The sequence below is a fragment of the Schistocerca nitens genome, chromosome 3 (assembly GCF_023898315.1).
Source record: "Schistocerca nitens isolate TAMUIC-IGC-003100 chromosome 3, iqSchNite1.1, whole genome shotgun sequence".
NCBI classification, from domain to species: Eukaryota; Metazoa; Arthropoda; class Insecta; order Orthoptera; family Acrididae; genus Schistocerca; species Schistocerca nitens.
In genome coordinates, this window is record NC_064616.1 from 49,328,693 (window position 1) to 49,349,913 (window position 21,221).

At 39.8% G+C, this 21,221-nt stretch overlaps 1 protein-coding gene across 1 annotated transcript in view; it reads left to right on the top strand.

Moving 5' to 3' along the window:
- Positions 1 to 1,902: 1,902 nt before the first annotated feature.
- Positions 1,903 to 21,221, top strand: part of LOC126247997 (protein Malvolio) — a 113,779-nt gene continuing 94,460 nt past the window's right edge. Inside the window, exons 1-3 of the mRNA XM_049948579.1 lie at positions 1,903 to 2,040; positions 16,263 to 16,451; positions 19,490 to 19,615. Of these exons, the coding sequence (XP_049804536.1) occupies positions 2,020 to 2,040; positions 16,263 to 16,451; positions 19,490 to 19,615 (336 nt within the window). The 5' untranslated portion in view covers positions 1,903 to 2,019. The remainder of the gene's footprint in view (positions 2,041 to 16,262; positions 16,452 to 19,489; positions 19,616 to 21,221) is intronic.

Genomic DNA, 21,221 nt, shown 5'->3' on the forward strand with positions numbered 1-21,221 from the left:
TGAAAACTCTGAATTCCGAAGAGCTGAGACAAAGTTATAAAGAATTTGCTGAAATTCATTTTTAAGACGTTAACAAGCAAGAGCTGAAAATGGAATGTCTGCATTTAACAGAATACTTGAAAACTGTTTACAGTAAAAATGGGGGAACTAATAGTGTATTGGAAATATATCACCTTTTGAAAGAAAACAAAGTTGAAGACACATTTCCGAATGTAGAAATCGCATTGAGAATCTTTTGAAAGATGATGGTAACCAACTGCAGAACGGAACGCTCGTTCTCCAAATTGAAAAGAATAAAAAATGGATTAAGAAGTACAATGCTTGAAGAGAGATTAACCAGTTTATCGCAGATGTCCATAGAATGTGATCTGCTCAAAACTATAGATTTTGAAGAAGTGATTAACGATTGTGTCCATCTCAAATCTAGAAAGGTAGGCTACCTCTTCAATCAACATAGGTTTTTAAGCACTAACCTGTGAATGCTAAAAGATTTACTTTTGTCGATTATATTATCTATTCATTTAATATGACTTTAAAGAAATGAAAATATCTAGAACCTCGCTTATGTACTTTTTTTTGTCTATTCTAACAAAATAGTGCTCTGTCAAGGTCATAGGTGCCCCATTCTAGTAATATGTCCAAGGCCTCCAATAGGTTGAAGACGGTCCCGTGTCACAATCGTCGACGGACTGTTCACTGTACAGAGATGATGTGTCAACACATATGAGTGAATTCGATCATCTTCGGACAAAATGATCATGGTAATGACAAAAGCGCTAAATAGCAGTACCTTCGCTTAAAAGTAAAATAGCTACTGAAGAGGCGAGGAAGCTATAGCATTGCTTTTTAAGAAAGACAGATGAAAATCGATCAGTTTAGCGTCTGAACTTGAAACACACATTGAAAAGACAATTATAAAAAACTTCAAGATTCAGAAAAAAGATAGGTGATTACTTTGAACAGTCGGGGTCTGGTCACCTTCTGAAATTGATACTGCATTTTTAATCTAGCAATTTAATAAAAAAAATACCTTGCTACATGCAATGAACATTCTTTTTTTGAACTATGTGTTTAAGGATACTTTCGGATATTCGAAAGCATTCACCAAATGTGTTTGGTTCCCTGAATGTTGAAAAAATACGCTGCATTAAAATAAAATAAAATTATGTTCCGAAGGTACTGCAGCATGTCGATCCTGTTGTGTAACATCCAACAGATTTTTTTCTGGTTAAAGGACACTTCTTATAATGGAGATTAATTTTTGTCTTTGAGGCACCCGTAATTGGGACGTTTTACTGAATTTGTAAATCACACCTCTGTACGTTCGGTCAGTTATTTCTTTCACGGGGTTTCTTCATAAACGGCAATAAAAACTGAAGATATGTACTTAACGCCGAGAGATATTTGCGAGACCTTATCAACAACTGAAGTGTTTTGCCGATGTTAGATGAGAATGAAGTGCTATTAAGCAGGTACTGTTTGAAATAACAGTGGGCTGCTTGGATTTCTCCCACTACACGAGATATCCTTGTTTCTTGGTTTCAAGTAGCTGGAAGGAAGGTCGACGTCAGCAGTTAATATTTAAACTACAGGATGGCAATGTGTTCAGTCATTCGTTCGCCGTTGGCGCCGCGTTTGATCCCGAAGATTTTCGGACAGCTGATCGGCAGGGTCGACAACTTTGACGTAGTGCAGTGAGTGGACTAAATACACTACAATTATTTACGAAAACTGAGATAGAATACTTCCTGTAAAACTTTGAAAGATGAATTATTGTTAGACATTTCATTGTTTTAAACGCGGAGAGAAGAAACATATTTTAAAGATTGCTTAATATTTTACGGAGTCACTAAGGTTTTCATTGTGGGCCGACTTGTACAAGTGTGTTGTCTGCAGAATGAGAAGTAAGCCCGTATTCTTGCGTTGTGTTTACGAAGCGTCTGTGCTTGAATCCTTGAAATTTAATTTATGAAGAATCGATGCTCCGACACGACAGCTTCGTCGGGCTAATTTTAACACATGGATGCCAGGGTGAATCTGGTACATAACGCTTGTAATTTTGTGTATATATAATAATGAGAAATGTGCATGAAACGATCGAGCCAGATACAGTCCATTGACTGTTCTGTGCGAGTATAAAATAGCAGTACAGAGTTCAGTTATAAAAAAAGGTAGTCGCAGAAAGAACCTTTCCATTCTCGGGTGGTATTAACCAGACAAGCGCTATCGCCTCGAGTGACTTACTGTTTCAACAGTTCCTTAAAATCGAAATAAATATACGTACGTGCCTCACATTTGGCTGCATGTATGCCATAGAAGTATTAGTTGCACGTACTTGCAAATGTACAGGAACAGTAACAGTCGCAGCATGCATCATAAGTAGCTTTTTTAACTGCCGGTATCAGACATTCAGTGCGAAGTCGCAATAAACTCCAAAACACAAAATATTATTGAAAATATAGGTGGAAGAATATAATATACTATAATATAATATCAAGTATCTAGTTCGAGGTATATTTCACCGAGTTGTACACTCATTTCCACAGCCCAGTTTGCATATGTATGCAGTGCTTTAGTAAATAATATTAGTGCTTTAAAAATTTGTAGATTTCAGATTGTTTATATAACTATAAGTAACTCGTAGTAATTTGGAGCAGCGTTCATTTACAAAAAGTTTATTTCAGGCTGTACGAAAAACAAATTGGGATGGTGTGCTGTAAATATTAGTATTAATAGTGACGCCTTCCACAGAATTACAGTATTAGATTGCACAAAATGATAAGTGAAACTATTCGCCGTATTTTCGAATGCAGATTATTGATTTAGTCTTCACACTTCAGTGAAAATGCTTCAGAAATTTGGATAGCTTCAAATCCCTTTTTCAGTAAGATTTTGTAGTAAGAATAATGAACATTAAATAGTAGTTAGTACATCCTGGAACCAGAAGTGTCTGTTTCGTAGCAAAATTAAATTAATATTTCCATGGCGTACCACACCAACCTGTCTCTCCATAAAAGTTGAACCTGTACATTTATCATTTCATTATTAGCCTACATAAATTTGCATTAGTTGACATTTATTTCATGTTGATATTTGAGTGGCAGTAGCGTATGAAATAAGCTGGGATAGTCTCGAGCACTGAATTTATATGTTCTGAATTAGTTACACATTTAGTGCAGTTGTTTCATGCAGGATAATTGTAAACACTGACATACTGCTATTGACAGGATGAACAGCTTCATTGTAGAACATCCTGCATACCCCTGATTTATTTATAAAAATAACTCCTTATTGTAAAGGATACAAGTTGGTAACATTTTGGACTGTATTAAAATAGCTAACGTTTTTTAGCCTGCTGATAAGTAGTGTTTTTTCGTCCTTTCAGAGGCTATAGAAAGAACTTCGAATTCAGTGTGATTCCAAATCTTTCATTCTGAGGTACATGTTGTTCTCTCTGTTAGCTGGACTGATTTTCATTTTTTATTCTTTCACAAGTTGTTACTGTAAAATAGAGCTTCTGTAAAGTTTGGAAGGTACTGGCAGAAGTAAAGCTGTGAGGACGGGTTGTGAGTCGTGCTTGGGTAGCTCAGTTGGTAGAGCACTTGCCCGCGAAAGGCAAAGGTCCCGAGTTCGAGTCTCGGTCCGGCACACAGTTTTAATCTGCCAGGAAGTTTCAGTATAAAATGCGGTTTTGGCTGTTTTCTGCATTGCCTTAAGGAAAGCAGTATTACATAATTGATTATGATATTTAGAAATGAGGCTACTATGAAAAAAATACATCCTATTACAGGGTCAAAATTAATGGGATCTGTCAAGCACATATGGGAAAACATACATTTTTTCTCTAACACAAGGGACAGTTAAAACCAGAGATCCTGTAACCCTCATATGGTGCAATCCACTGCTTGGGTGGCCACATTCTGTATGGAACAAACATATAAATTCAAAAGACAGCCAAACAATGCTTACAATTTTGGCAGCATACCCACTTCGCTCTCATATGAAGATGCAGCCAATCAGTCAGGAAATGAGGATGCTATAACCAAAACCAACACTAAGGAATAAGTCAGTCTATTTCATTTTGGATGAAACTCCATTCACAGCATAGAGGAAGGCCTGGAAGAAGTTCACAAAAGATTACAGGCACATGTGAGTGTTATCCTCCCAGCTAGATAGTATCATTTGCAAATGAAGAAAAGGTTAGTGAGGAAGATGAGCACATGCGCACTGTTGAAAATTGTCTGCAAGAATATCCATCAAGTTAGGGCAGTTGTTCTCATTAATGTTGTCTTGTGAGACTCCGTGGAAAATTAAAACTGTGCTGGACTGGGACGCTAACACAGAACCTTTGCCGATTGCAGGCAATTGGTTGCAAGAGGCAAGGGTTCCAGTTTTAATGTGGCAGGAAGTTTCATGCCACTCCACTGCAGAGGGAAAATTCTAAAGTTTTGTCTAGTGTTGATGTAAGGAATCATAGTACTGGTCATAATTGTGCCCAAGGAATTTAGTTCTCAGTATCTGTTACATGTTGTTCTTTCAGGACTATTGTGCTATTTTTTATTATTTTTTTCTCTCCACAGGATGCAAAACTTATTAGGTTTTTCAGGATGGTTTGAAGATTGCTAAACTAATTCCTACTGGTCATTAGTGAGTCTGACCCAGACACTCAGCTTTTACAGTTTATTTTCCACGATGTAACTGATAAGAGGTCATTTTATCTGTTTAATAACTATGAGATAAAGATGAATATTAGATTGGCTTTGACCAGTGTCCTAGAAAACAGGCAACAAACAGTATAAACAATATGGTAACTATAATGCGACATCAGTAGTGTGTTTTTTGGCTAAACTGCAGATCAGACAGTCACCTTTCAGTCTAACTAGGACTCAGACAAAGCTGCACGCCACTCTGTCACCACAACCAGATTTTTATTTTTTTTTTATTTTACTTTCACATTCATTGGCTTCACCAAGTAAGAATGAAAATGTAAACATGCACACCAAAATGTGATGTGACAGCAGCCATTAACATTACATCTCTTATCAAAGCCAATGACTCGTATCAAATATACCTCTTGACCCTAACTATATATCAGCACGTGTGTTGATTGTCTTGTTCTGTATTCTGTGTAATGGTTGAATTTCCAAAAATTATTACATATAAGTGAATCTTGTGTATGTTTATAGTAACACAAGCAGAGAGGTACATTCCTAAAGCTTCATTTTTTTTATCATATCCTTTTGAGAGTGTATGGTAATGAGTGGTGTAGCAATGATTTTCTTTCTTGGAGTTTGATCTTTTGTAATTGTTTGTAGGTCTTTGTATTGACTTGGTCACAAAACTATTAAATAATATCCATATTCAAGAAAACTTGTGGATTGCCTCAATATTAAGAGTAACAAAAAGACAATTTGATTATGCATTGATAGTTTCATTTACACAGTCATTAGTGTTCAGATGTGGAATGTACGTATCTGAATAGCAGTGGTGGTAGGTCTCAAAACTACAGTTATTGTCATTTTGTATTTTTATCAGGAGCACTGGCATTTAAATATCCATCAGGATATCCTGATTCAGTCTTTCTGTGGTGTCCCCAAATCTTTTCTCAAAACTCTTCTTGAATGCCAGATCTAATTTCTTGCTTCATTATTGTCAAACTGAACCACTGCTTCATCTCTGTTAGTAGGTTGTTAAAACTGTGTGCATTTTCTTGTGTTGTATAAGTTGAAGGTGGTTGGGGAGAAAAGAAAGGAAAGGGAAGGCACTACTGGTGTCAGCTACATCGGGACTATATGCAGAATAATCTTGGCACGCTACCCAGACAACCCAAATTCCCGCATAGCGCCACCTGCCCGCGATTCCTGTCTGTGTCCTCTATGCTCGCTAATTTTAGATTCCTACAGGAGGTTGAACGTAATTGTGCATCTGCACTGAAGGTGGTGGATTCATTGTCCATTGAAACGAATCAATTGTATGAATGTGTGAGGTCTGTTCTTTAGGACATGTCTGAAAGAACAGAAACCGTGCACAATCCGCAGCTGTGATACATATTATGTAAATTAAAGGCAGAAGGGGAGAAAGGAAAGAAAAGAGAGTAAACTACTGACATCAGCTGCATGGTAACTGCATGCAGAATCAGTGGCAACAAGTGAAAATGTGTGCCATGATTCGAATCTGGGGTCTCCTGCTTATTAGGCAGTTGCATTAACCTCTGCATCACCCAGACACAGACACAGAGTTTATCGCAATAGCATGGGTTATCTCAGCATGCCACCTGGCTGACCCACATTCCCACCTAGTGCCATAGTTCTACTATGTATGCAGGAGAGCTTCTTTGAAGTTTAAATGGTAGGAGGGAGATACTGGCAGAAGTAAACTTATTTTGAATAAAAGAATGATTGACTACAGAGAGATCAGGTTTATAGAGAATACCAGTTATCCATGCAAAATGAATGATGTTACCTTTAAAATAGATTTGGGGGAGAATGTGCACCTTATGTTCTTCTTAAAAAAGAATTATGTGCCTAGTTTCGTTTTATTGGTATTGCCATTCAACCTGTAGAAGCTATCTATCAAAATGTGTAAGTGATTTTGCTGCACTCTGTGCATATATTTCTATAATTATGACAGATTTTGGTTCCATCAAACCACCTTATGAGTATGTCGGCTACAAGAGTAACCCATCAAATTCTATACAAATTTCCATGTTACATCATAGAACCTAAAAATGATCATAATTATAGAAATATGCAGACTCTAGATGGACAAAAAAAAATTGAAATATATTGAGAAAACGTAATAATATGGTGTCATAGATACACCGAAACACCCATTTATTTAAAACACATACTGGAGAAATTTATTATGTAAGAACTTCGCTTACGTAAGTGTCAAAAATCTTTGTTAAATATCTTTCCATTTCTCACATTTGTGTTGATGTTACCATAGAATGTCACAATAGATGCAGATTAGTGTCAGTGATACTGATAACATGGATGTCTGACATTGTAGGTTCTAATCATTGACGTATTGTATTCATTACAGTCAAAATACTGTGTTTATTGAATCGCCCTAAGGGACTCGGCATTCATTTTCTGAGTTCAGGCTTATCGATCCCAGGGTTCCTGAGCTGGGAACTGGTAAGCGCCACTAGTCCTCTATCACTGTAAGCTCCAGGCATGCTTCAGCAAGCACTGTGTATCAGAGGGAGCAGGGACCTTGGCTTGACCGTCAGGATCACAAGGATGGTAAAAACCTCTATTAAAAAAAAAAAAAAAACCTCAATCTCAGCATGAGCTGTGAGCTGATGAGATGCATGGCTGCTGAGGTGGATCAGTTGTTAGTGGGCAACCTTTGCTGCACTTCAGTTGTGTAAGGCTTCCTGAGGCACTCGGGGCTCTGTCTGAAGGGTCCCTTATTTCCCTAGCTGCTCATGGGACTGATATGGAACCAGCCATTAGTAGGTAGTAATACCCAAACAAATAAGAGAGCTCATGTAGCCAGTCCTCCAGGAGTAAAATCTAAAACTTTTGCGTCTTTTAACAGAACACACGCTGCCAGTCAGAATGTATTTTTAATTGTAAAAAGCAAAGAGGGCAGCTTCGAGAAAGTTTTGCCTTTCTACATTCAAAAAGGGTTAAAAGGCATGGCTGGCAGTTTAGAATCCATTAAATGAATGTGTAATGGGATACTATTGGTGGAAACATCTAGTTCTCAACAAGTTAAGAACCTACAGAAAGCACAATGGCCGGCCGGGGTGGCCGAGCGGTTCTAGCCGCTATAGTCTGGAACCATGCGACCGCTATGGTCACAGGTTTGAATCCTGCCTCGGGCATGGATGTGTGTGATGTCCTTAGGTTAGTTAGGTTTAAGTAGTTCTAAGTTCTAGGGGACTGATGACCTCAGAAGTTAAGTCCCATAGTGCTCAGAGCCATTTGAACCCAAAGCGCAATGCCTTGGGGAATATCCCATCAGTACTGAGCTGCACATCAAGTTGAGTTACAGCAAAGTTGCTGTGATGTGCAGGAACCTAGTGGGCATTCGGAAGGAGGAATTGAAAGGTGACTGGGCCCCCACAGGTATAGTTGATGAGCAAAATATCATGAAGAGGGTGGATGGGAAGAGCACATTAGGTTGGGGACATAAGGCCTCATGCTTAGGCGAATCTAATGGAAGATACAAGAGCTTAAGACCACACGAAGTGAACCCCTATATAATGAGGCCAAAAAAATGTGTAAAGCCATGTTGCCACCAACATTCGCTACCTCCTTTGCTTCAGTTGTTAAACAGCCAGCGCAGAAAGGTGATGCTGCTACACAAATGGAGGTTGCTAGTTTCAGCTCTAGTACCTGTGTTTGTCCACAAACTTGTGCTGCTGCAGTCATTTTGAAGCCTGTCCGACTGCCCAGAACTTCAGAAAAAGTCATGGTTACCAACATTGTGAGCTCCCTGCCCCTCCAAAAGTTCAGTCCGGTACATCATCTAGTGCTGCCACAACTACAGCACTGTTGTGGCTCCAAAGCCTACCTAGGGCAAAAAATCAAAGGCAAAACATCCACCACAGATGAAATTGGGGAAAAAAAACAGCCCAATGATGTCGACTTCATCCTCTCTGGCGTTTCTCTTGATTTTTCTGTAGAGGCGATAGGCCTTAATGTTGGACTGGGGCAGTCATCTCACCTCAAGTCTGAGCCTCCACCAATTGTGAGCTCCTCTCCGCAGCAGAAAGTCAGGATGAAAGTAGTATGCGTGTGATACATGGTTCCCATCATACAGTGAGTGGAATGTTAATGGGTTCAGGACCATGTGGAGGAACTGAAACTGCTTGCACAGGAATGCCCCCATGCTTGTGTTTGCAGAAAACACTTCCTAAAGTGCCTGATGCTCCCATCCTAAGTGGCTATACACTCTGTTGCGAGGTTGACCTGTGCGGGGAAAGGGCCAACGGAGAGGTCACTTTGTTTGTCAATAATGTGCACCACTCCACTGCTCTCCCCGTAGGTACTGACCTGCAAGCTGTTGCAGTTGCAGTTTATGTCTGTCAGAGGATCACAGTTTGTTCACTGTGTTTACATCCACATGATGTGATTGACTCTGAGGCTCTAACTGGTCTTACGGAACAACTCCGCTGATCATTTTCTCCTACTGGGAGATGTCAATGCCCATCATATACTGTGGGGTTTAATCTCTGCTTGCCCTTGGGGTCAGGTTTGGAGAGCATCATGACATCTCGTGAGCTGTGCATTCTCAACACAAGCACTCCCACTCATTTCTGTGCTGCTACTGGGTCATTCTCTGACATCGGTATCTCTTTCTGCTCTCCAGCCCTCGCAGACTCTGTTCAGTGAGAAGTCATTGACGACCTTCATTCCATTGACCACTTCCCACTCTGCATTCACTTACTGGATGGAGGACTGCTCGAATGGAAGCCACCAAAATTGATGGTCAGCAGGGCTAACTGGACACTTTTCACTAAGCTGGCTGTGTTTGAGCCCCACAATAGCGTCCAGGAACGGGTGGCTCACATCACATGAGTGATCCATTTTGCCAGTGACTTGTCTACCCCAAACTCCTCAGATCATCTTGGGAGACAACCTGCACCTTGGTGGACAGGTGAGTGCCATTCAGCAATCCAGCATACTGATATGACTCATCGACAATTTAAATACTGCCTGACAGGAGACAACCTCAACAGCCTTTTGAGTTACGAGGGCCAAGGCTTTATGTGTAATTAAGGAGAGCAAGAAAAGGTCGTGGCAAGCGTTCTTGGACTCTAGCAACCATTCCGCTTGTTCTGCAAAAGTTTGGAAAGCCTTCTGGAGGATTTCTGGTAGACACAGCCGTTTGCCAGTGGCAGCAGTACTGAAGCAAGGGTGTGTCCAAACACCACCTGGAGGCATCACACAGATGCTGGCAGAGCCTTTTGTGAAAACTACTGCCAATGCAAGCCAGGATCTGGCATTTAGTCACCACTGTGTGACTGTAGAGACAGGAAAGTTGAACTTCCGATCCAATAATTCTGAGTCTTACTATTACCGTTTCCCCATGTGGAGCTGGAATCGACTCTGTCTGAGACTCATGATACTGCACCCGCTCACTACCAAACCCGGTACTGCATGCTTCAACATTTGCCAGCAGTGTCAAAGGAAATCCTCCTTGAATGTTTTAATTTGATATGGAGGTCAGGTCACTTCCCCAACTCATGGAGAGAAGAGATTTCGATATCTCTCCTCAAACCAGGACAGGATCGAACATATCCCAGTAGTTATTGGAGTATCGCCTTAACAATCTGTGTAAGAAAGACCCTGGAGCGAATGGTTAACCATTGTCTGGTCTGGTTGCCAGGCAGCTCCTTATCCGTGTGTGTGTGTGTTTGTTTTTTCATTTTCATCATTCTCATTGTATTTTTAATTTACCTGCCTTGTGTATGAGGGACACTGTTCTACATTCTAGAACCTGTACATTTTTGGGTCTCATTTTGGACTCCAAATTGCTGTGGCTGCCACACCTGAGAGACCTGAAAGCCAGAAACCTGAAGGCACTGAACGTCATAAAGTGCCTTAACCACAGGTCTTGGGGAGTGGACAAGGTGTGTCTGCCCCAGTTTTATAGGACTTTCATGCATTCATGGCTAGACTATGGATGCACAGTGTATGGATTGCCAAAGCCTTCTTATTTGAGGATCATGCTGTCCACCATGATGGAATGCTCATACGACCAGCTCCGTACCTAGTCCCTGTGCTGAGGATTGTGAACCACCACTTACAATTCAGTGGCACTTCCTCATTCCCCCCCCCCCCCCCCCCCGCCCTCTGGACAGCATGTGAGCATGTGCTGGAGTCACTTGAAGTGGAGCAAGTACAACTTAAAATCCAGGGTTTTAACTGTCTGCCATCCTGGTTGCTGCAGAGGCCCAGAGCTGTTTTAGATTTAGTGCAGTACAGGAGAGATTGCACTCCTACTTCTCTTTTTAGTGTGACATTTTCTGACATTTTATATGAGTGCCACAGCTATGTAGCTGTCTTTATGGATGGGTCTAAACAGGGGGACTATGTTGGTCGCTCTGTTGTTTTGCTGGATTGTGTCCTCAAGGTCCGACTGCCTCAAGACTTAACTGTCTTCGGCACAGAATTATATGTGATCTTGTGGGCACTGGAACAGGTGAGACGTTCTTCCAGCGCTGAATTTCTTGTCTGTTCTGATTCTATGAGTGCCCTACACTCTCTACATTATTTGTACTCAGCAGATAAAGTCATCCAGGTTGCCTTCCTCCAACTACTATGACTTGGGAAGGAGGTGTCTTTCTGCTGGGTACCAGGGCACATTGGTATTGTGGGGAAGAACAGGACAGATCTAGCAGCCAAGGAGGCTTGTCGTGGTCTCAGTTATTTCAGTGTGCTATCCCCCCTGCATGCTGTAGCCTCATTGAGATCCAGAGCCTTTTGTTGGTGGGAGGATGAGCAGAGCAAGTGACAGACTCCATCTAGTAAAACCCACAATGTTACCATGGCCCATGGCATACCTCCTTCCAGCCACATCAGTGTGACAAGGTCCTCCTTACCCATCTTCGCATAGGCCGCAGCCCTATGACGCATGGCTTCATACAGATCAGTGAGCACCACAGTTTTTTGGACCATGGTGGATTTGCCGACGGATCTGCCGTCTATTTCAAGTAATGTACAAATGAGTTTGGTTTGAGTTTTAAAGTTTTATGAGTTGTCCAACATTTTTCCCAAGATTTTAGGGAGATGGTTTTAAGTGTTAACAGGGTGATTGGCTAACCCATGTTTTTTGTAAGTGGTCAGCGACTGACATTTCCCTGTGCCTTCCTTTTAGCTCCTTTGTCATTTTACTAATGTTTTAATCTCATGTAAAGCTACTTTTACTCTTTCTCCATTGTTTTAGCACACGTGAGGTAGAGTGACTGTGTGGTCAATTTGAGAGCATAAGTGTGCAACAATTTTAGAGATTTTGTCCGTATTTATTTGTTTTAAGGAGTGTAGGGGCACTGATACCTTGCCGTTGAGTGGCCATAAGCTCCAAAAAAAAAAAAAAAAAAAAAAAAAAAACCACACACACACACACACACACACACACACACACACACACACACTGAAACTGAGTCTGCCTCTGAAGTTATCTGGATGTGCATGTAGGTGAACTCAAGTTAGTTATTATCGGTTGTTTTTACTGGCCACGTGCTTTTGGTGTGACAGTTTGAGTCATTCAAAGAAAGTCTGCTCTCAGCAGTTGGAGCCAATTTTAACCTGATGAGTATAGACTGGGTCATCTGTGGATTTGTTGCAGGTGGTACTGACAAGCAGTCTTGTGAAGTACTTTGAAAAACAGTTTTCCAAAAACTGTCTTGAGCAGCTAGTATGACAGCCCATACACACTGTAAATATTTTAGACCTTGCCACTTCAGGCAGGCCTGACCTTATTGATGGTGTCAGTATAGAGAATGGGATTAGTGATCCTGATATCATAGCGATGATGGTTACTAAAGTTAATAAGCATCCCACTTAGAAAAGTAATGGACACGATGTAGTTCCAGTATGATGGACATACAGGAATTATGAGCAAAGTTTAAACAGATTGTAAATAGTGCCCTGGAGAAGTATGTCCTGTGGATTAAGGACAGAAAAGACCCACTGCAGTTTAATGACAAAATTTGGAAATTGCTGGGTAAGCAGAGACTGTTGCACTCTTGGTTAAAAAAAAACACACACGAATGATAGGCCAAAGTTAGTAGAAATTCATGTGGCTGTAAATAGATCAATGGGAGGAGCATACAACAATACCACCATCATACCATAGCAAAAGATTTTTCCAGATAACCCGAGGAAATTCTTGTTGTAGATAAATCGCAAAGTTGGTTGAAGGCTTCTATTCAGTTACTTGTTGACCAGTCTGGTGGGCACGGGAAGACAGAGAAAGGAAAGTCTAAGCTTGAAATCTCTCATATAAGAAGTCACTCGTGTGGGATGACCATACAAACGTACCATCATTTGATCGTTATACAAACTATCATATGGAGGAAATAGTAATATGCTTCTGTGATGTAAAGAAGCAACTGAAAAAGTTGAAAACAAATAAATCACCAGGTTTTGGCTGGAATCCCAGTTTGGTTTTACAGAGTGTACCCTACAGCATTGGCCCTTTACTTAACTTTATTGTGAATCTCTCATGCAGTGCAAAGTCCCAAGCAACTCTAAATTAGCACAGGTAACTTCTTTGTATAAGAAGGGTAGAAGAACGGACCTGAAAAATTACAAATCAATATTCTTAACATCCTTTTGCTGTAGAATTCTTGAGCATATTCTGAGTCTGAATATTGTCCGCGAATCGGCACAGATTTAGAAAGCGTCACGTGTACGAAACTTAGCTTGCCCTTTTCTCACATGTTATCCTTTGAACTATGGATGAAGGGCAACAGGCAGATTCCATACTCTTAGATTCATGGAAACCATTTGACACAGTGCCCCTCTGCAGACAGTTACCAAAGGTACGACAATACAGAATAGAGTACCAGATATTTGAGTGGCTCAAAGACTTCTTAAACAATAGAACACATTATGTTGCCTTGACAGCAAGTAGTTCATCAGAGAGAAGGGTTTTGTCAGGTGTGTCCTATGTAAGTGTGATAGGACCACTCTTATTCTCTAAATACATAAATGATCTGACAGTCAGAATGAGCAGCACTCTTCTGCAGTTGGCTGATGATGCTGTGGTGTATGCAAAGTTGTCATCATTGAGTGACTGTAGGAGGATACAAGATGACTTAGACAAAATTTGTGGCTGGTGTGATGAATGGCAGTTTGCTCTAAATGTAGAAGTTAATGTAATGACTAGGAAAAGCATTGCCATCTTGTTAGAATACAGCATTAGAAGTGTACCGCCTAACACAGTCGCATCAATTAATTATCTAGGTGTAATGTTGCAATGGTATATGAATTGGAATGACCACATAAAGACGCTAGTAGGGAAGGCTAATGGTTGACTTTGTTTTATTGGGGGATTTTAGGGAAGCATGGTTCATCTATAGATAATACCACAGGTAGAACACTAGTGTGACCTATTCTTGAGTACTGCTCGAGTGTTTGGGATCCCCACCGGGTCAGATTAAAGAAAGACATTAAAGCTGTTCAGAGGTGGGCTGCTAGATTAGTTACCTGTGGGTTGGATCAACATGTGAGTATTACGGTTGCTTCATGAAATCAAGTGGAAATCCCTGGAGGGAAGACTACGTCCTTTTCACAGAACACTTATGTGAAAATTTAGAGAACTGACATCTGAAGCTGACTGCATAACAATTCTACAGCTGCCGATGCATTTTGTGTAAGGACTGTGAAGGTAAGATAAGAGAAATTAGGGTTCTTACAGGGACATATAGATAGTTTTTTTCCCTCTCTCTCCTTGCTAGTGGAACAGGAAAGGAAATGACTAGTAGTTGTACAAGGTACCCACCACCACACACCATAGGGGGCTTGTGGAATATGTATGTATGAGATTCATTCAAATGAAACCTGGTCAGTGCATCTACCTTTGCCTTACACATAAGGTGGCACCACATAACTGTGGGTACATGGCACCATCAATTGATAGAGAGATTGATGCATGCACACCATTTGATGTTGCATAGTGCCAATGTGGTTTCACGCCAAAGGAAAGGTGGTCACACAAGTTATTGTCCACCACTGAACATACAGGCGAGTAAGCAGGAACAACGAGGAGTGATTCGATTTTTGGCGGCGGGGGGAGTTGGAGGCCGTGAAGTGTATTGACGGATGAAGGCTGCGTACAGTGAGTACAGACTGAGTTGTTCAAGTGTTGTGGAATGGCGCAAATGATTCCTTGAGGGGCACTAGTCACTGGAAGATGATGCTTGTCCTGGACTGGCTCATCTTGTCATCACACCAGAAATGGTTGCGGAAGTGAATGCTTTAGTCTTGGATAACCGCAGAATTACTGTGGATGAGATCCATCGGTTACTGGGTATTAGTGTCAGCACTGCCCACACCATAATGCATCAACACTTGAACTTTCGAAAAATCTGTGCGCAGTGAGTTCTCCACCGACTGACTGCCGAACAGCAAAATAAAATGGTGCTGTCTTTGAGTCATCTGCAATTTTATCATGAGGAGGAATAAATCTTTCTGTCACCATTTTGAACCGGAAAGCAAGCATCAGAGCAAGTAGTGGAAACGTGACTTCACCCCTCCAAAGAAATCAAAGGCCGTGCACACCAGTTCTGATAAGGACATGATGTCCTTTTTTTTTTTTTTTACCACAAGACCCACTGCTTTTCAAGTTCCTCGACTGGGGAACCACCATCAATGCCCAGCGTTATCAAGCCACATTACAGAACCTTAGATGAGCCATCGACTCAAAATGCCAAGGCATGTTTTCCAATGGCGTTATCCTCCTGCATAGGACGACATTGCAGCGGTTTCGGTGGGAAACACTGGAACATCCACCGTACAGTCCCAACCTTTCACTGTGTGACTTTCGTGTGTTTGGATGGCTAAAAAAAAAGCTATTTGCGGACATGGAGTCACAACAGATAACAAAGTGTGTGACTGGCTCCGGGCCTGGATCCGACAGCAGCCTACTAACTTCTTCAAGGATGGAGTTGACCGGCTAGTGTTGCAATGGGATAAATGTGCCAACAGTTTTGGTGACTATTTTTGAGTATGTGTACTGTGTATAACTACATTTTTGAGTTAATAAAATCATTACAGCTGCTTTACACTAGGGACTGGGTTTCATTTAAATGCCCCTTATAGATGTAAGTTATTATGTCCAAGTGCAGAGGTTTTCTGTTGCAAATAAATGACAGATAATGTTGGGTTGTTAAAAATGGAATTATGAAACAAGTAAGTGGAATGTTGTAAAAAGTAAAAATAGACCTTAGAAACTAGAATTGTTAGGGAACTGATGTTGTATTGAATGTGAGAACTATTTTAAGAAAAGATACTGCTCTGTATTAGGTTGAAAAGAAATAAGCAATCTTTGAGATTTCTGGTCTCACATTTATTACAAACAGTGTCTTCTTGTCTTTTCTTTGTATTTTATGTTCTTTACTGAATATTATGTGGTAACTAAATATTTCTTCTTCCTCCTCCTCATCCTCTTTTACTGCTGCTGCTGCTGCTGCTGCTACTACTACTACTACTACTACTACTACTACTACTACTAATGATGATGATGATGATGATGATGATGATATTTTTGCTATAATTATAATTGGTGTTCTTTTACAGTTAGCTGACAGCATGCATGGGCCTGGACAGAATGAAGACAACAGTAAATATCCAAAGAGAAGTAATTCATCTGGTTCCAGTAGCCGAAGCTTGCCTCCACAAAATGCTACAGAGACTACAACATTGTCACCAGGAACTCAGCAGACATACTTCTCAGAAGAAAAAATTACAATACCAGATATAGATGGTGTAAGTTACTTTTGTTGAAGATGGCATATATATTACCCTTTTCCTTTATTTACATATGAATAATACTTTTACAAAATAATACAGTTGAGTGTGTTAAATTTAATTTAGTTTTTTTTTTTTTTTTAAGTTAAAATATTTGTACAGATTCTTAAGTGGACTCCTGATATTAGTAAATGCAAATGTAAACACCACTCATGGATTAGGCTGTAAGTGTGTTCCAGCCAGCCAACTGCTGTCTACAGGGCAGAATGACGAGTGATCTAGTACTTGTATTTATTTGACTGTATAATAATATGTACTGTGAAGTACAAAAATAAAATTTAGCCACGTATTCATTGAAACATTGGACTTGCATTCAATGTATTATTATTATTATTATTTTACTGTTAGGCCATTACAGTGATAGTCATAGTTAATTTTGTATTTTATATTACAATTAGTGCTGAAAACCAGCAGACAGTATATGGAAATATGATGTGCTTGGTACAAGTGGAAAGAAAGAAAATTGTAGCTGTTTGTGAACTGATACATTAAAGTAATTACATACTGCCTGTTGACTTCTGTCTCAGGTTCTTCAGTTGACATTTGTTTGACAATTTTTCTGACACTTCGTCAGCCATCCGTGCTGGTGAAACATCAGAAAAATTGAAACTTCCTGGCAGATTAAAACTGTGTGGTTTCACACAGTTTTAATCTGCCAGGAAGTTTCATATCAGCGCACACTCCGCTGCAGAGTGAAAATCTCATTCTGGAATCAGAAAAATTGTTGAACTAACTTTGGCCAAAGAACCTGAGACAAGAGCCAATAGGTAACATGTCAACAAGTAGGTACAAAAGCCAGAACAATTTTGTACGTTCATGTAATGTCACTCCGACTTCTTTTCAGGTTAATTTTTTATTTATTTGTGCAGTGTTTCACAGAAGCCTCTTGTTCGGATGGCACAAATATTTGATATGTAAAATTCAGAGACAAATAAAGTTCATTGTTTGTTATACTTTCTGTGTGAGGGAATAGTGAGGAGTTCACAGGCTTGCAGTGAAATGCTCCTTTTTTTTAGGTAAAAATTTACTTTCCAATGTAGTTCAGTCTAGGTTAGTGCATGTTATCCAACCTTCTTCCAGTGAATAGATTCCACCTCAGAAATGCGTTCATTTAAGATCTTAAAAATACCCAGCTGTGGCTGCCATAACCTTTGACTATCACAAATTTCTTTAGATGTCTGAATAGGTGGCAGCATGAGGGTACCAAATCTGGTTAACAGGACGAATGTTCTAAAATTATGTAGTTCACATTCTTTGGTTTTCATGCTGCGAAGGCACTTTTACATGCCATATTTGTATCTTCTGAAACTTTAATTTTTCATCTAGTCTGTCCAGAAGATTTTCATCGTATTCATTATCTATTGTTTTACAGTTTTTGGTGTAAACAATAGGAAGAGTCTCTTTGCATCCCAGAAAAAACGAACTGCCTGTAACCTTTACAGCAGACCAAATGAAATTTGTCTTCTTTGGTGTGGGGCCACCAGCTTTCATCCACTGCTTTGATCACTATTTTGTTTATGGTGCAAAGTGGGTAACCAGTGTCGCAGCCACAATATCAAACCTGCACACAAAATCAGTTTGATTCTTTTTAAAACAGTTCAGACATTGGCCGGCCGAAGTGGCCGTGCGGTTAAAGGCGCTGCAGTCTGGAACCGCAAGACCGCTACGGTCGCAGGTTCGAATCCTGCCTCGGGCATGGATGTTTGTGATGTCCTTAGGTTAGTTGGGTTTAACTAGTTCTAAGTTCTAGGGGACTAATGACCTCAGCAGTTGAGTCCCATAGTGCTCAGAGCCATTTGAACCAAGTTCAGACATTGCTGACATATTTGTTTTCACATTTTCTTTTAGTTAGCTTTCAAACTATGAGGCACCTATCTGGTGTAAAGCTTTCTCATAGTTAATTGTTAATGTAATAAAAACTGTGCTCTTTCTGATATGCTTAGTGTGTCTGCTATTTCATACAGATTCATTTGCCAGTTTTCCAATACCAAGTTGTGTCTATTCTCAGTGTTGGAAATATGTGGTTGCAATTCACGAATGCCTTTCACATGATCATCTTCAGGAGAAGTACAGCCATATTTTAACCAAGCTCCCCACTACATCACTATTGAAAATGAAAGAACATACTCTTCATAGGCGTTAAACAATTCTGTATGAATTATTATATGTGATAAATCATCCAAAACAAAGAATTGTATAATGAAAAACACATGGTATTCCAGTTTATCAATTTGAACAAAATCTACCGTATATGACTACTTCAAACAATTATATAAGCAAAACTATTCTGTAGATAAAGTTGACACATAACTAAAGTTATTGTGCTACATTTTGCCAATGTTAATAAAGAAATATTAACATGCCAACTTCTCCTTGTCCTCATAAATATGCTAAGATGAACTTGGAACAATTCCAATTTTCTGTTGTGTGGTTGAACTTGGGTGTAGCTGTCGGTATACATTTTTTTCCTTCTGTGGTGTCCATTAAAAATAAAAGCCAAGTATTTACTTCTGTGAGAAGGTTTTGTAAATGGAAGGATTGATTTAAAAAGTTCAGAAATGTGAATTTATCTCCAGTGCTCCAATATATTTTCAAGTCATATGATGCTCCTGTGGGTAACACTTGCCAATTTATCATTCGCATTATTAAGTCTTTAGTGTATTTTCAGTGAAAGTGTTGAGAGAGCTTTATCAGAAGATCACCCATGATGATATTATCACTTAAGAAAATTAAGTTTTGATAGTGCAGAAATGGTGTAGACTCGAAAATTGCAGAAGACACCTGTGTGTGTATGAGCAGAGAAACATAATCTCATAACTCGATCTGTTTATTATTTTTGTATTTAATACTTAAAAGAAAATAGTTCATTTTGTGTTTCCATAGTCGCATCAGCTCAACGGTAGCAGTAATGTTTTGATTTTATTCTGTAGCACTTTTGAGATCTTCGATGTCTTAAGAACTTCAGTGATGAGAAATATTCGTATCCTACTTTTCAGGGTTCCTGGTTTAGTTTCAGAAAACTATGGGCTTGTACTGGCCCTGGATTTCTCATGAGCATTGCATATTTGGATCCTGGAAATATTGAATCGGACTTGCAATCTGGAAGTGTTGCACAGTATAAAGTAAGGATGGATCATCTTATCATTCTTCATTATCAATTGTTGTCTACATTTGCACTCTGAAAATCACTACACTTTATGGGGTAGATAGATAATATCATACCAGTATTGGTTTCAACTTTTCCTATTTTTTATATTTGCACATTTCAAAAACACATAAATTTTAGTGCAGGGTCATTCATAAGGACCTATAGGAATTCAGAAGACAAGTGCACAAAAACTGCAAGAAATACAGAAAATTGGACATATCAGTTGATAGAGCATCGTTTCAACTTTTGATCCATAATACATGCTGTGGCTTAGTTGTTGCACTAGTAGGCAGATGTGACGGAACATGTAGATAAATCATTCACTCTGTATTGTTGCATTGAATTAGTTAACGGCTGCAGATATCTACATCTACATCCATACTCCGCAAGTCACCTGACGATGTGTGGCGGAGGGCACCATGAGTACCTCTGTCGGTTTTCCCTTCTATTCCAGTCTCGTAGTGTTCGTGGAAAGAAAGATTGTCGGTATGCCTCTGTGTGGGCTCTAATCTGTCTGATTTTATCCTCATGGTTTCTTCGTGAGATATACGTAGGAGGGAGCAATATACTGCTTGACTCCTAGGTGAAAGTATGTTCTCGAAACTTCAACAAAAGCCCGTACCGAGCTACTGAGCATCTCTCTTGCAGAGTCTTCCACTGGAATTTATCTTTCATCTCCATAACGCATTCGCGATTACTACATGATCCTGTAACAAAGCATGCTGCTCTCCGTTGGATCTTTTCTATCTCTTCTATGAACCCTATCTGGTACGGATCCCACACTGGTGAGCAGTATTCAAGCAGTGGGCGAACAAGTGTACTGTAATCTACTTCCTTTGTTTTCGGAATACATTTCCTCAGGATGCTTCCATATGAATCTCGGTCTGGCATCTGCTTTACCGATGATTAATTTTATATGGTTGTTCCATTTTAAATCACTCCTAATGCCTACTCCCAGATAATTTATGGAATTAACTGCTTCCAGTTACTGACCTGCTATATTGTAGCTAAATGATACAGGATCTTTCTTTCTATGTATTCGTAGCACATTATACTTGTCTACATTGAGATTCAATTGCCATTCCCTGCACCGTGAGTCAATTCGCTGCAGATCCTCCTGCATTTCAGTACAATTTTCCATTGTTACAACATTTCTATATACTACAGCATCATCTGCAAAAAGATAGGCAACCTGATAAACTGTTTTCCTACGTGGGATACATTGCGCCTTCCTGCAGCAGCAACTTTAATGAATTTCACACATGTATTAACAGTGCCATGTCACTAATGGTGCCCATATTGAGTACTTGTAATGCGAGTTAAAATCTTGGAGAGATGCTCTATATACTGATATGTGTTCATTCTCTGTAGTTTTTTTGGCAGTTGCCTTCTGAAACTCCAGAAGTACTCATGAATAATCCTGTATATTGTTCATAACAACAATGGAAATTCCTGGGTGGAAGGGAAGGCAACCACTCACCTATAGCTGGCTCATGTGTGGCACATAGAAACTTGCAATAGGAAACTATGTATACCAGCTTCCAAGCTCTTGCTCTAGTAGAAGCATGTCACATACACAA